The sequence below is a fragment of the Rhinoderma darwinii genome, chromosome 11, assembly GCF_050947455.1.
Source record: "Rhinoderma darwinii isolate aRhiDar2 chromosome 11, aRhiDar2.hap1, whole genome shotgun sequence".
NCBI classification, from domain to species: domain Eukaryota; kingdom Metazoa; phylum Chordata; class Amphibia; order Anura; family Rhinodermatidae; genus Rhinoderma; species Rhinoderma darwinii.
In genome coordinates, this window is record NC_134697.1 from 100,111,993 (window position 1) to 100,124,523 (window position 12,531).

A 12,531-nucleotide genomic window follows, 5' to 3' on the forward strand; every position below is an offset into this window, starting at 1 on the left:
GGTTCTGTGTGTATACATTGTGCATGTCCTCTTATCACATGTGTGGTTCTGTGTGTATACATTGTGCATGTTCTCTTATCACATGTGCGGTCCTGTGTGTATACATTGTACATGTCCTCATCACATGTGCGGTTCTGGGTGTATACATTGTAAATGTCCTCTTATCACATGTGCGGTTCTGTGTGTATATATTGTACATGTCCTCTTATCACATGTGCGGTTCTGTGTGTATACAATGTACATGTCCTCTTATCACATGTGCGGTTCTGTGTGTATACATTGTACATGTCCTCTTATCACATGTGCGGTTCTGTGTGTATACATAGTACATGTCCTCTTATCACATGTGCGGTTCTGCGTGTATACATTGTACATGTCCTCTTATCACATGTGCGGTTCTGTGTGTATACAATGTACATGTCCTCTTATCACATGTGCGGTTCTGTGTGTATACATTGTACATGTCCTCTTATCACATGTGCAGTTCTGCGTGTATACATTGTACATGTCCTCTTATCACATGTGCGGTTCTGGGTGTATACATTGTACATGTCCTCTTATCACATGTGTGGTTCTGCGTGTATACATTGTACATGTACTCTTATCACGTGCGGTTCTGTGTATACATTGTACATGTCCTCTTATCACATGTGTGGTTCTGGGTGTATACAATGTACATGTCCTCTTATAACATGTGCGGTTCTGCGTATATACATTGTACATGTCCTCTTATCACATGTGCGGTTCTGGGTGTATACATTGTACATGTCCTCTTATCACATGTGCGGTTCTGGGTGTATACATTGTACATGTCCTCTTATCACATGTGCGGTTCTGTGTGTATACATTGTACATGTCCTCTTATCACATGTGCGGTTCTGTGTGTATACATTGTACATGTCCTCTTATCACATGTGCGGTTCTGTGTGTATACATTGTACATGTCCTCTTATCACATGTGCGGTTCTGTGTGTATACATTGTACATGTCCTCTTATCACATGTGCGATTCTGTGTGTATACATTGTACATGTCCTCTTATCACATGTGCGGTTCTGGGTGTATACATTGTACATGTCCTCTTATCACATGTGTGGTTCTGCGTGTATACATTGTACATGTCCTCTTATCACATGTGCGGTTCTGTGTGTATACATAGTGAATGTCCTCTTATCACATGTGCGGTTCTGCGTGTATACATTGTACATGTCCTCTTATCACATGTGCGGTTCTGTGTGTATACATTGTACATGTCCTCTTATCACATGTGCAGTTCTGGGTGTATACATTGTACATGTCCTCTTATCACATGTGCGGTTCTGTGTGTATACATTGTGCATGTCCTCTTATCACATGTGCGGTTCTGCGTGTATACATTGTACATGTCCTCTTATCACATGTGCGGTTCTGTGTGTATACATTGTACATGTTCTCTTATCACATGTGCGGTTCTGTGTATACATTGTACATGTTCTCTTATCACATGTGCGGTTCTGTGTGTATACAATGTACATGTCGTCTTATCACATGTGCGGTTCTGTGTGTATACAATGTACATGTCCTCTTATCACATGTGCGGTTCTGTGTGTATATATTGTACATGTCCTCTTATCACATGTGCGGTTCTGTGTGTATACATTGTACATGTCCTCTTATCACATGTGTGGTTCTGTGTGTATACATTGTACATGTCCTCTTATCACATGTGCGGTTCTGTGTGTATACAATGTACATGTCCTCTTATCACATGTGCAGTTCTGGGTGTATACATTGTACATGTCCTCTTATCACATGTGCGGTTCTGCGTGTATACATTGTACATGTCCTCTTATCACATGTGCGGTTCTGTGTATACATTGTACATGTCCTGTCGGGATACAGTGCCAATACATCATTGCGCTTCCCACCATGCAGTAACATCTTTGGGTCCGGTCTGTGCCAAGCCATTTAGACACAGACCGGAGGAGCAGAGAGATCTTCTCCAATCGTCAAGGGAACTGGGCTAGGGGAGTATTTTTTTTAGGAGGCACATTGTTGCATTATACTGTGTGTGTGTGTGTGTGTGTGTATGTGGGTCACAATAGGGGCATTATACTGTGTGGGTGGGCACTATGGAGGAATTATGTGGGGGGAGGCAGTCTGGGGCATTATATTGCATATGGGGCATTATACTGTGTGTGGGCACTATGGGGCATTATAGTGTGGGGTGGCACTATGGGGCATTATATTGCATATGGGGCACTATGGGGGTATTATACTGTGTGTGGGGGCAATATGGGAGCATTATACTGTGGAGAGACGCTGGGGCATTATACTGTGTGGAAAGGCCCTATGGGGGCTTGATATTTTGAGGGGGGGCAGTATGAAGTCAGGATACTGGGTGGGGTTAATGTTAAAAAAATGTGCCACCCCGCATCAGTTGTTCCTCTTTACAATGCTTCAAAATGAAGAGATATGCTGACCGCCATTTTATACACTAAGTGCCACCCCCAGGCGCGATGACACACGTACGTTCATGTGTCTGCTATCACGCCGTACATCCTGGACATTTACAAGCCAAGCACCTGCCCCAACTAGTCAACCAGTCTCCTCCAGTGCTGAACGACGTGGATGCGCTTCTCCCGACTTGTCCGACAATTTCACCAATGTACAAGGAGGGAGTAAGAAAACAACCGCACAAAAAACAGCGGGACAATAGCGCTCAGAGGTGCAGAACACGTCTTTATATGTCGCCAACATATATATATATATATATAAGCCCATGGTCGCCACTAAAGGCATTTCGAGGCCACGCTACTTTCCCTTTTATTTTGGGGATTCAGTCCCCGATGTTACAATGTGACAGGATATTTTGGATGTTTACAATGTTTTTTATCAATGTCTTAGGGGTTAACGCTCCGGTAACGAGCGCCATTGTTTGACCGTGTGTAGAATATTCTTTACCTTCATCCTGACGATCAATATTGTGTATGCAGCTGCTCGGAAATCCGGGAGAGGTACTGCCTGCCACCCACACAAGGGGCAGCTCACCCCTGAATACTTACACATGGATATGATGGCTACAGAGCATGGACTCCACCAACAGAGAGAGCTGTGGGACTGTGGAGAGGAGAATGGGGGTGGTAGTAGCACGATCACTACGCCCACATGTACCGTATAAACAAACACACAAGCAGAGAGTTAGCAATCTCACCCAGCACTCTCCAGATATCCACCTCCTGCCAAGGTAAGGACATCCATGAGGAGTGACATGTGTATGAAGATGTGAGGGGAGCAGAGAGGGGAGCAGAGAGGGGAGCAGAGAGGGGAGCAATGAGGGGAGCAGAGAGGGGAGCAATGAGGGGAGCAGAGAGGGGAGCAGAGAGGGGAGCAGAGAGGGGAGCAGAGAGGGGAGCAATGAGGGGAGCAGAGAGGGGAGCAGAGAGGGGAGCAATGAGGGGAGCAGAGAGGGGAGCAATGAGGGGAGCAGAGAGGGGCGCAGGGGAGCAGAGAGGGGAGCAGAGAGGGGCACAGGGGAGCAGAGAGGGGAGCAGAGAGGGGAGCAATGAGGGGAGCAGAGAGGGGAGCAATGAGGGGAGCAGAGAGGGGCGCAGGGGAGCAGAGAGGGGAGCAGAGAGGGGCACAGGGGAGCAGAGAGGGGAGCAGAGAGGGGCGCAGAGAGGGGAGCAGAGAGGGGAGCAGAGAGGGGCGCAGGGGAGCAGGCAGGGGAGCAGAGAGGGGAGCAGAGAGGGGAGCAGGGGAGCAGAGAGGGGAGCAGAGAGGGGAGCAGGGGAGCAGAGAGGGGAGCAGAGAGGGGCGCCGGGGAGCAGAGAGGGGAGCAGAGAGAGGAGCAATGAGGGGAGCAGAGAGGGGAGCAGGGGAGCAGAGAGGGAAGCAGAGAGGGGCGCATGGGGAGCAGAGAGGGGAGCAGAGAGGGGAGCAGAGAGGGGAGCTGGGGAGCAGAGAGTGGAGCAGAGAGGGGAGCAGGGGAGCAGGGGAGCAGAGAGGGGAGCAGAGTGGGGCGCAGGGGAGCAGGGTAGCAGAGAGGGGAGCAGAGAGGGGAGCAGAGAGGGGCGCAGGGGAGCAGAGAGGGGAGCAGAGAGGGGCGCAGGGGAGCAGAGAGGGGAGCAGAGAGGGGCGCAGGGGAGCAGAGAGGGGCGCAGGGGAGCAGAGATGGGCGCAGAGAGGGGCACAGGGGGCAGAGAGGGGAGCAGAGAGGGGCGCAGGGGAGCAGAGAGGGGAGCAGAGAGGGGAGCAGGGGAGCAGAGAGTGGAGCAGAGAGGGGAGCAGGGGAGCAGAGAGGGGAGCAGAGAGGGGCGCAAGGGGAGCAGAGAGGGGAGCAGAGAGGGGAGCAGAGAGGGGCGCAGAGAGGGTCGCAGGGGAGCAGAGAGGGGCGCAGGGGAGCAGAGAGGGGCGCAGGGGAGCAGAGAGGGGCACAGAGAGGGGCACAGGGGGGCAGAGAGGGGAGCAGAAAGGGGAGCAGAGAAAGGAGCAGGGGAGCAGAGAGGGGCGCATTGAAGGGAGCAGAGAGGGGAGCAGAGAGGGGAGCAGGGGAGCAGAGAGGGGAGCAGAGAGGGGCGCAGGGGAGCAGAGAGGAGCACAGAGAAGGGAGCAGAGAGGGGAGCAGAGAGGGGTGCAGGGGAGCAGCACGGGAAAGTGTGAAATAATGAGGTGTTATTATATGTGCCCAAAATGTTACCATCAGTTATTATCTATCTATCTATCTATCTATCTATCTATCTATCTATCTATCTATCTATCTATCTATCTATCTATCTATCTATCTATCTATCTATCTATCTCATATCTATCTATCATATTTTTTCTCTCGCTCTCTCCCCCTCGTAGCTTTACAATTGAAATAAATATTAATTAAAAGGTAATTAAACGTTCAAAAATCTTCTAACATGTCAGAAGTTTTGATCTGTGAGGGTCCGAGCACTGAGACCCCCACTGAGAAGCGCTCAGGTGAGCTCTGCGCCACTTCGTCTCAGCTCGGCTTTTATTGGAAGGGGTACAGCCTCATAAACTTTTTATCCTGTTCCGAGGAAAGCCGATCAGAAAAGAAGCGGCTGAGCGCTCACCCAATCACTTCTGCCGCTTATTTTTAGCGATCAGTGGGGTCTCAGTGATCGGACCCCCACCGATCAAAACCTATGACATGTCGGAACATTTTTGAACGTTTAGTTTAAACTTCTTGAAAATGAAAATGAACATGTAGCGCAGGAACCTATGGATGAGGAGAACGCAGATATCGTCATGTCAATTTACACTTTCTATTCTATCCATAATCACAGCCCCCAAAGCATTGGTAGCTCCAGTGCGGTCCCATATAAATGCGGAAAATGTACCTAGCTGTGGGTCACCCTTGCGTCACGTGGCGGGAGGGGGATCCGCTAAGTCTGTGAGATCTGCCCCCCTAGGTGCGGCGTGCTTCTGTGTAACTAGATGTAAGCCTGTTGTCAGCCTGTATATGGCGGTATTACGTGTGTACGGCTGTATATAGCGGTATTACGTGTGTACGTAATATTAAGCAGGCTGTGTATGGCGGTATTACGTTGGCAGTGTACAGCTTTATTTTGAGGGCTGTGTATGGCGGTATTACGTTGGCAGTGTGCAGCTTTATTTTGGGGGCTGTGTATGGCGGTATTACGTTGGCAGTGTACAGCTTTATTTTGGGGGCTGTATATGGCGGTATTACATTGGCAGTGTACAGCTTTATTTTGGGGGCTGTATATGGCTGTATTACGTTGGCAGTGTACAGCTTTATTTTGAGGGCTGTGTATGGCGGTATTACGTTGGCAGTGTACAGCTTTATTTTGGTGGCTGTATATGGCTGTATTACGTTGGCAGTGTACAGCTTTATTTTGGTGGCTGTATATATGGCTGCATTACGTTGGCAGTGTACAGCTTTATTTTGGGGGCTGTATATGGCGGTATTACGTTGGCAGTGTACAGCTTTATTTTGGGGGCTGTATATGGCGGTATTACGTTGGCAGTGTACAGCTTTATTTTGGTGGCTGTATATATGGCTGCATTACGTTGGCAGTGTACAGCTTTATTTTGGGGGCTGTATATGGCGGTATTACGTTGGCAGTGTACAGCTTTATTTTGGGGGCTGTATATGGCGGTATTACGTTGGCAGTGTACAGCTTTATTTTGGGGGCTGTATATGGCGGTATTACATTGGCAGTGTACAGCTTTATTTTGAGGGCTGTGTATGGCGGTATTACGTTGGCAGTGTACAGCTTTATTTTGGGGGCTGTATATGGCGGTATTACATTGGCAGTGTACAGCTTTATTTTGGGGGCTGTATATGGCGGTATTACGTTGGCAGTGTACAGCTTTATTTTGGGGGCTGTATATGGCGGTATTACGTTGGCAGTGTACAGCTTTATTTTGGGGGCTGTATATGGCGGTATTACATTGGCAGTGTACAGCTTTATTTTGGGGGCTGTGTATGGCGGTATTACGTTGGCAGTGTACAGCTTTATTTTGGGGGCTGTATATGGCGGTATTACGTTGGCAGTGTACAGCTTTATTTTGGGGGCTGTATATGGCTGTATTACGTTGGCAGTGTACAGCTTTATTTTGGGGGCTGTATATGGCGGTATTACGTTGGCAGTGTGCAGCTTTATTTTGGGGGCTGTGTATGGCGGTATTACGTTGGCAGTGTACAGCTTTATTTTGGGGGCTGTATATGGCGGTATTACGTTGGCAGTGTGCAGCTTTATTTTGGGGGCTGTATATGGCTGTATTACGTTGGCAGTGTGCAGCTTTATTTTGGGGGCTGTATATGGCGGTATTACGTTGGCAGTGTGCAGCTTTATTTTGGGGGCTGTGTATGGCGGTATTATGTTGGCAGTGTACAGCTTTATTTTGGGGGCTGTGTATGGTGGTATTATGTTGGCAGTGTATAGCTTTATTTTGGGGGCTGTGTATGGCGGTATTACGTTGGCAGTGTACAGCTTTATTTTGGGGGCTGTGTATGGCGGTATTATGTTGGCAGTGTACAGCTTTATTTTGGGGGCTGTGTATGGCGGTATTATGAGCGCTGTGTACAATGGTACTACATAGTCTATGGTTGGTGATATTACATGGGTTGTATACTATGGTACTACATCAGCTGTGTATGGCACAATTATGTGTCTACGTACAGTGGGCTTTATATGGCAGCATGAATGATGGGGGGGGCAAGATCAAAAAGTTCAGTTTTGACACTTGTTTTTTGTTTTCTTATTCCAAATCCAATTTATTAACCATTGAACGTCCTTCACAATATTTATTTTTAGTTATAATGTTCCAGAGGAAGACGGACCAGCGAAATAGTATGATTACAATGGATGATGATGTGAGTCATCCACCTGACAGAGGATTGGGGCAGTGTAATCTATGAGTTTGTACCGAGTGCATGGGAACATGTTCTACCCGATAACAGAATAAAACAATTAATGCGAGAAGATTACAGTGTCAACAATCAATTTAGGTGCATTACTCAATGGCTGATAGTGAAGCTATTGCTGCTTTATTGGAAGGAAATCCTGGCACGCGCACACATCCAAACACCGATTCCAATCATTTGGCCATCACCCCGCTGTTAGGTAATACACATGGAGATGTATCTGATATGAATAGTATTGGATGAAGTTATACAAACATCTGAGCTGGGTTGTGTGGCAAAGCCAATGGTAGTCCCCCGGGAGGCCAATTGATATATCTTTTGACCTCTATGGTCAGGACCCCCTGAACTCTCATACCCCATCTTGTCTGCGTCATCAGTTCTGTTTTCTTGTTCCGTCATAGGAACAGAAACACAAAATTGACCAAGTGGTGGATCCGTCGGATGACAGACCGCATCGACCCCACTGACGGAGCCCCCGAATCAGAACAGAGCCTAAGACACAAGCCTAGGATACAGATCTCATTTTTCTTGCAAGAGCTTGAAAAAGTCCGGAAATCTAGGGCAGCTACCGGTTGCGGGGTGCCGGGGAGGAAGAAGTGCCAACAAGCTACTTGCTGTGGTCAGGATATTTAGATACCGGGATGTGGGCAGGAAACTGAACCCTTGTCCTAGGATGTCCGAGTGACGAAAAACCTACCTACAGCTCTGCTCGAATCTACAACAATGGGCAAAAATCCTGTACCAGATGGTCTCCCTATTCACTATTGTAACGGCTTCAAGAATATTAAGCAGTTTCTCTCAGGTCTACCCTTACCCCGGTCATTTTATTTGAACATATTTTTCTTCTAGTGGGATGAGATATATGGGACGTTAGACATGAGAGAGCAAGGATACTAAACTGATAGCCCAAAAGCAGAACCTCTCCTCCCCTATCCGATTAATGAGGAGCAAATGGAGTTTGTCCCAGGTAGGGAAGCTCATCCCAACATGGTTAGACATGTTCATCTGATCCACCACGCTAGACAAGCGTCTACACCACTGGTCCTTCTCGGCAGAGATGATGATAAGGCCTTTGAGAGGATGGACTGTTTTTTTTTTTATCACAGACCTTGTGTAGGTCTACCTGACGTATTGTTCACGGCCACTCTTCTTATTAATGACTCTTACCCATCTCCATTTATAATCAACAATGGTCAGTGAAGAGGAGAAGGGTAACTGGGACCTGTGTAGTTAGATAACAAATCGCCAAATCCTCTAGTGGCCTTGTCACCATACCACACGTAAATATTTAGGAGTTAATGTGGAGACCCTTGATCCCCTTATAGGTTGAACTTTTAGATTTTCAGAGAAAGTAAAATCTCTCTCAAAATTATCAACCACTTTCTTCTCCATGTTTGGCTTGGTACAGACCCCGGCTTTCTTCAAAACGCCAACAAGACCACGTCTTCAGCCCTATCACCCATCCTATTCCAACCCATTGGTTAGCCCAAAAAAATAATAGCTCTGTAGGGATTACTAACCCTATTATTCAGGTGGTTTTCCATGTCTGGCATAATCGAAGTGTAAGGGAACCCCTTTTGAGACGTTCAGGGTAATTTATCATTTACCTCATAGTCTTATTACCTCCAAATCAAAAACTTTTACATGTCCCTTTTTGGCAATGGCCTGGTATCTGTCCATTGTAACCCTAAAAAATTGTGTAGATTTACCACCTTTGCTAGGAGACGTTTCCCTACCATCTAAGGGATATTTATTTACCCATACCATACCCTACGCACCTCCTCGCCACCATTATATGGCCAAACAGGAATGAAACTTGGGTAGGACCTGCTCACGTCTGAAACCTTAGATGGCACAGGGCAGTCAAAACTTGTTATTGCCTCTTGATAGAGACCACAAAAACCACTAGTATATGGCAACCAAGCTCAGCTGTTAGGGGTGTGTCTGTCGACAAGCTCGTTGACTGTTTCCAAGAACAATTAGAAGAAATGTGAATTCAGCTCAATAAATAATGCATTTTAAAAGTATCTCAATGTAGATTATGCCTATATAAAGTGCAAAAAGTAATTCAAAGGTGAACTTACCCTTGAGGGTGTACAGACAACCTGGAGATAAGATTGATTGTAGGACAATGTCAATAGGCTAATATTAAAAACTGATTTATTACCTCGTAACTAACGCATTTTTTTTTTCATTTCTGAATAGTCCTCAAGACAAGATGAACCACACAGTTTTTGGAAACAAATCGTCTAGTGCTCTGCTTTTTCAGAATTCAATCATGAATAACTGTAGACATTCCCCAGATATAACTCCGTTCCTTGGGACTTCGTATAGTCTGTTGATATTTTTCTGCTTGCTTGGGAACAGCTCTCTGATATATGTGATCTGCCGGAGGAAGGAGAAGGGAAACGTAACACACATTCTGATTGCCAACTTGGCCTTCTCGGATTTACTGGTTGGAATTTTTTGCTTGCCTTTCTCAGTGGTCTACACTATTATGGATTATTGGGTGTTTGGTCGATGCTTGTGTAAGATCACCAATTTCGTTGGATGTGCATCAGTTACTGTTTCTGTCATGATCTTAGTCCTAATTGCATTAGAGAGACACCAACTTATTGTGCATCCCACTGGTTGGAAGCCCAATGTCCCTCAAGCTTACACGGCTGTACTCCTTGTCTGGGGACTGGCCTCCCTTCTGGCTTTACCGTTGGTCTATGCTGTAGACTTGAAGGTCTTAGACTTTCTTGCCAACAAGTCTGTATGTGTCGAGTATTGGACATCAAGCCAACAGGGAAGGGCTTACACAGTTACTCTTCTACTTCTGCAATTTGTTGTACCCCTCTGTTTTATATTCTGTTGCTATCTTCGTATATCTGTACACCTGCGTCGCAGGGAAGGTCTATTTGGAAGAAGCTATACTCATATGAGAAGAGTGAATCTTATGTTAGCATCAATGCTTGGGGCATTTTCAGTATGCTACTTGCCACTTCAAATTTTTAACATTATTGTGGAATGGAACCACCAACTGATCTCTGTTTGTTACCACAATCTTATCTTCTCATTTTGTCACCTACTTGCCATGATTTCCACCTGCATTAATCCAGTCATATATGGCCTGCTCAACACCAATGTAAAACAAGAAGTCAAGATATTGGTCCAGAGATGCAAAGGCCGGAGAAAGAAGGGACCATATATATTAGACGAGTCCGAAAAACATCCATTATCGATCAAACCCTCTACCACTGGCACCATTTTGCCAGGGTCACCATGTTCAGAACCTGAACAAGGCACATTTTGAGAGGGGACAGACAAGATAAGACTTTCATGGGCTACCATTTCCCTCAAAGACTTTCCAACGTAGCACATAAGAACAGTAGACTTGTGCTTTATAGTCATATAACATCTTATTCAAACTCAAGGTCGTAGATATCATGGAGACAGAAAATTCAGGTGCTATGGGGCCCTTAGAGAGTGAGTCCATCCCTGGTTGGTTCCATCCTCTTTACTACTGGATGGCGAAAACCTCTCTAGAGGAACTTCCTAACATGGGTATGACGGAATGGCCCAAGGGTCACAGAATGGGTGTGGAAAAGCCGGCATCTTGTGCAGGGTCCATCTGTACTGTGAGGGACCCTCTCTTCTTTGTACATTACTGTCCATAAAAACGAAAAATCTTATGGCCTCATATAGTTGGTTTGGTCATTGGAGCCTCTCGTTGACTTCTCCTCAAGTCGCAGCATATTTATAGAAGACCAAGACTCTTGGATACTAAGCTGGTTGATCTACATGACGGGTCAAAAAGATGATCAAAATGCCGTAGAATGGTTACTGGAGCATAAACCTGTTTGTCAAGATCTACACAACTGTGCGTTATCGAGGATCTGTTGTGGGCATAATAGGCATTCTGAGTTACAGCAGAAACATCTGGAAATCATAACATTGTCTCAATGACGAGTCGAAATAACTGGAAACTTCCTTTCACCCCGAGTGAAAACAAATATTTGAAGATTTTCCGTCAAACTATGGGAATGTAAACAAGTATGGGGCACAGGACTTCAGTAATGTTACTTGTACTCTCCAGCACTGAGGATAATATGGACATATGAATTACACTCTGTACAGTTTGGATGTAAAATACAGTTTTAATTGACAAGTTCAACATATTGTGTATTTATATTATATATTACACTTTCTCTTCATTGTGTCTTTGTACGAGTGATTTGGAAGTTTAACTACACATATAACTTTAGGCCAGTTTCAGAAAACAACATAGCCCAAAAAATATATGGGTTAGTCGGTGTAGGGCATCAGCAAAAATGCTGGACACCGTGATGGAGACCCAACGGACTCCCTTATAGTCAATGGGGTCTGTTGAATGCCATTGGTTTCCATCATGCAGAACTATGGAAATATAGAACGCAGGTGTGAACAGAACCGGTGGCACTCAGTGTGCCGCCATATGGTGCTCAGTACAATGATGTATTATGGAGCTCTTCTGCCCTGAAAGCATTCTAGGCTAGAATAGCTCCAAAATACAGCATGATTATGAAATCAGAGGCATATGGAGGTATAGTAGAGCTCTGTAGGAGTCTATGGGCACCATATTACAGCTCGGAGATTGTACAGAGCCCTAATATCATTGGGTGCACAACGCCTTCAAGAAACCAAAAGGTTTTTAACTCTATCCCTGGAAAACACATCATCACCTACTTAAAAGAGTAGGTATTGATTGCCATAATGGGTGTAGACATGAGATAGGTCGTTTATGCTTCCGTAGCTGGTTGTCCATGCAAAACATCTGGTGTATAGGACAACCCAAGAACATTTGTTCCAACCTACATACAGTATATTATTTTCTAAAGATATTGAAACCATGAGCAGAACATGACATGACTGGAGTAATTTACGTAGGGTTATCTTCAAATGTGCTCGACCATCTAATCATTGGCCTTGTTGGCGTTTTGTAATGGCAAAATACAACACAATCTTTTAAATTGAATTGTCGTCTAGTTTTTTTTTTCCACGCTGGAGACAATATTAAAGTGATGATCTGCTCTACAGCAACATTTGCCAAAGCATCGTAGCATCCAACTACAGGTATTTGTATAACACCTCTCCAAAAGCCGACCTCTTTGAGAAGACCACCCTCGA

General features: G+C 45.8%; 1 protein-coding gene across 1 annotated transcript; it reads left to right on the top strand.

The window, feature by feature from the left end:
* The first annotated feature begins 3,059 nt into the window (after positions 1-3,059).
* On the top strand, positions 3,060-12,289 carry LOC142663521 (neuropeptide Y receptor type 4-2-like). Its single transcript, XM_075842243.1, has 2 exons — positions 3,060-3,225; positions 9,586-12,289. The coding sequence occupies exons 1-2, from the start codon at positions 3,068-3,070 to the stop codon at positions 10,676-10,678; spliced, it is 1,251 nt and encodes a 416-aa protein (XP_075698358.1). The 5' UTR covers positions 3,060-3,067; the 3' UTR covers positions 10,679-12,289.
* Positions 12,290-12,531: the final 242 nt, after the last annotated feature.

What these genes read in the sequence shown, in the direction of transcription:
- LOC142663521 (XM_075842243.1), top strand. Translation starts at nt 3,068, where the DNA reads ATGGACTCCACCAACAGAGAGAGCTGTGGGACTGTGGAGAGGAGAATG. An exon ending in GATATCCACCTCCTGCCAAG is followed by an intron (nt 3,226 to 9,585) that starts GTAAGGACATCC and finishes ATTTCTGAATAG; the next exon opens with TCCTCAAGACAAGATGAACC.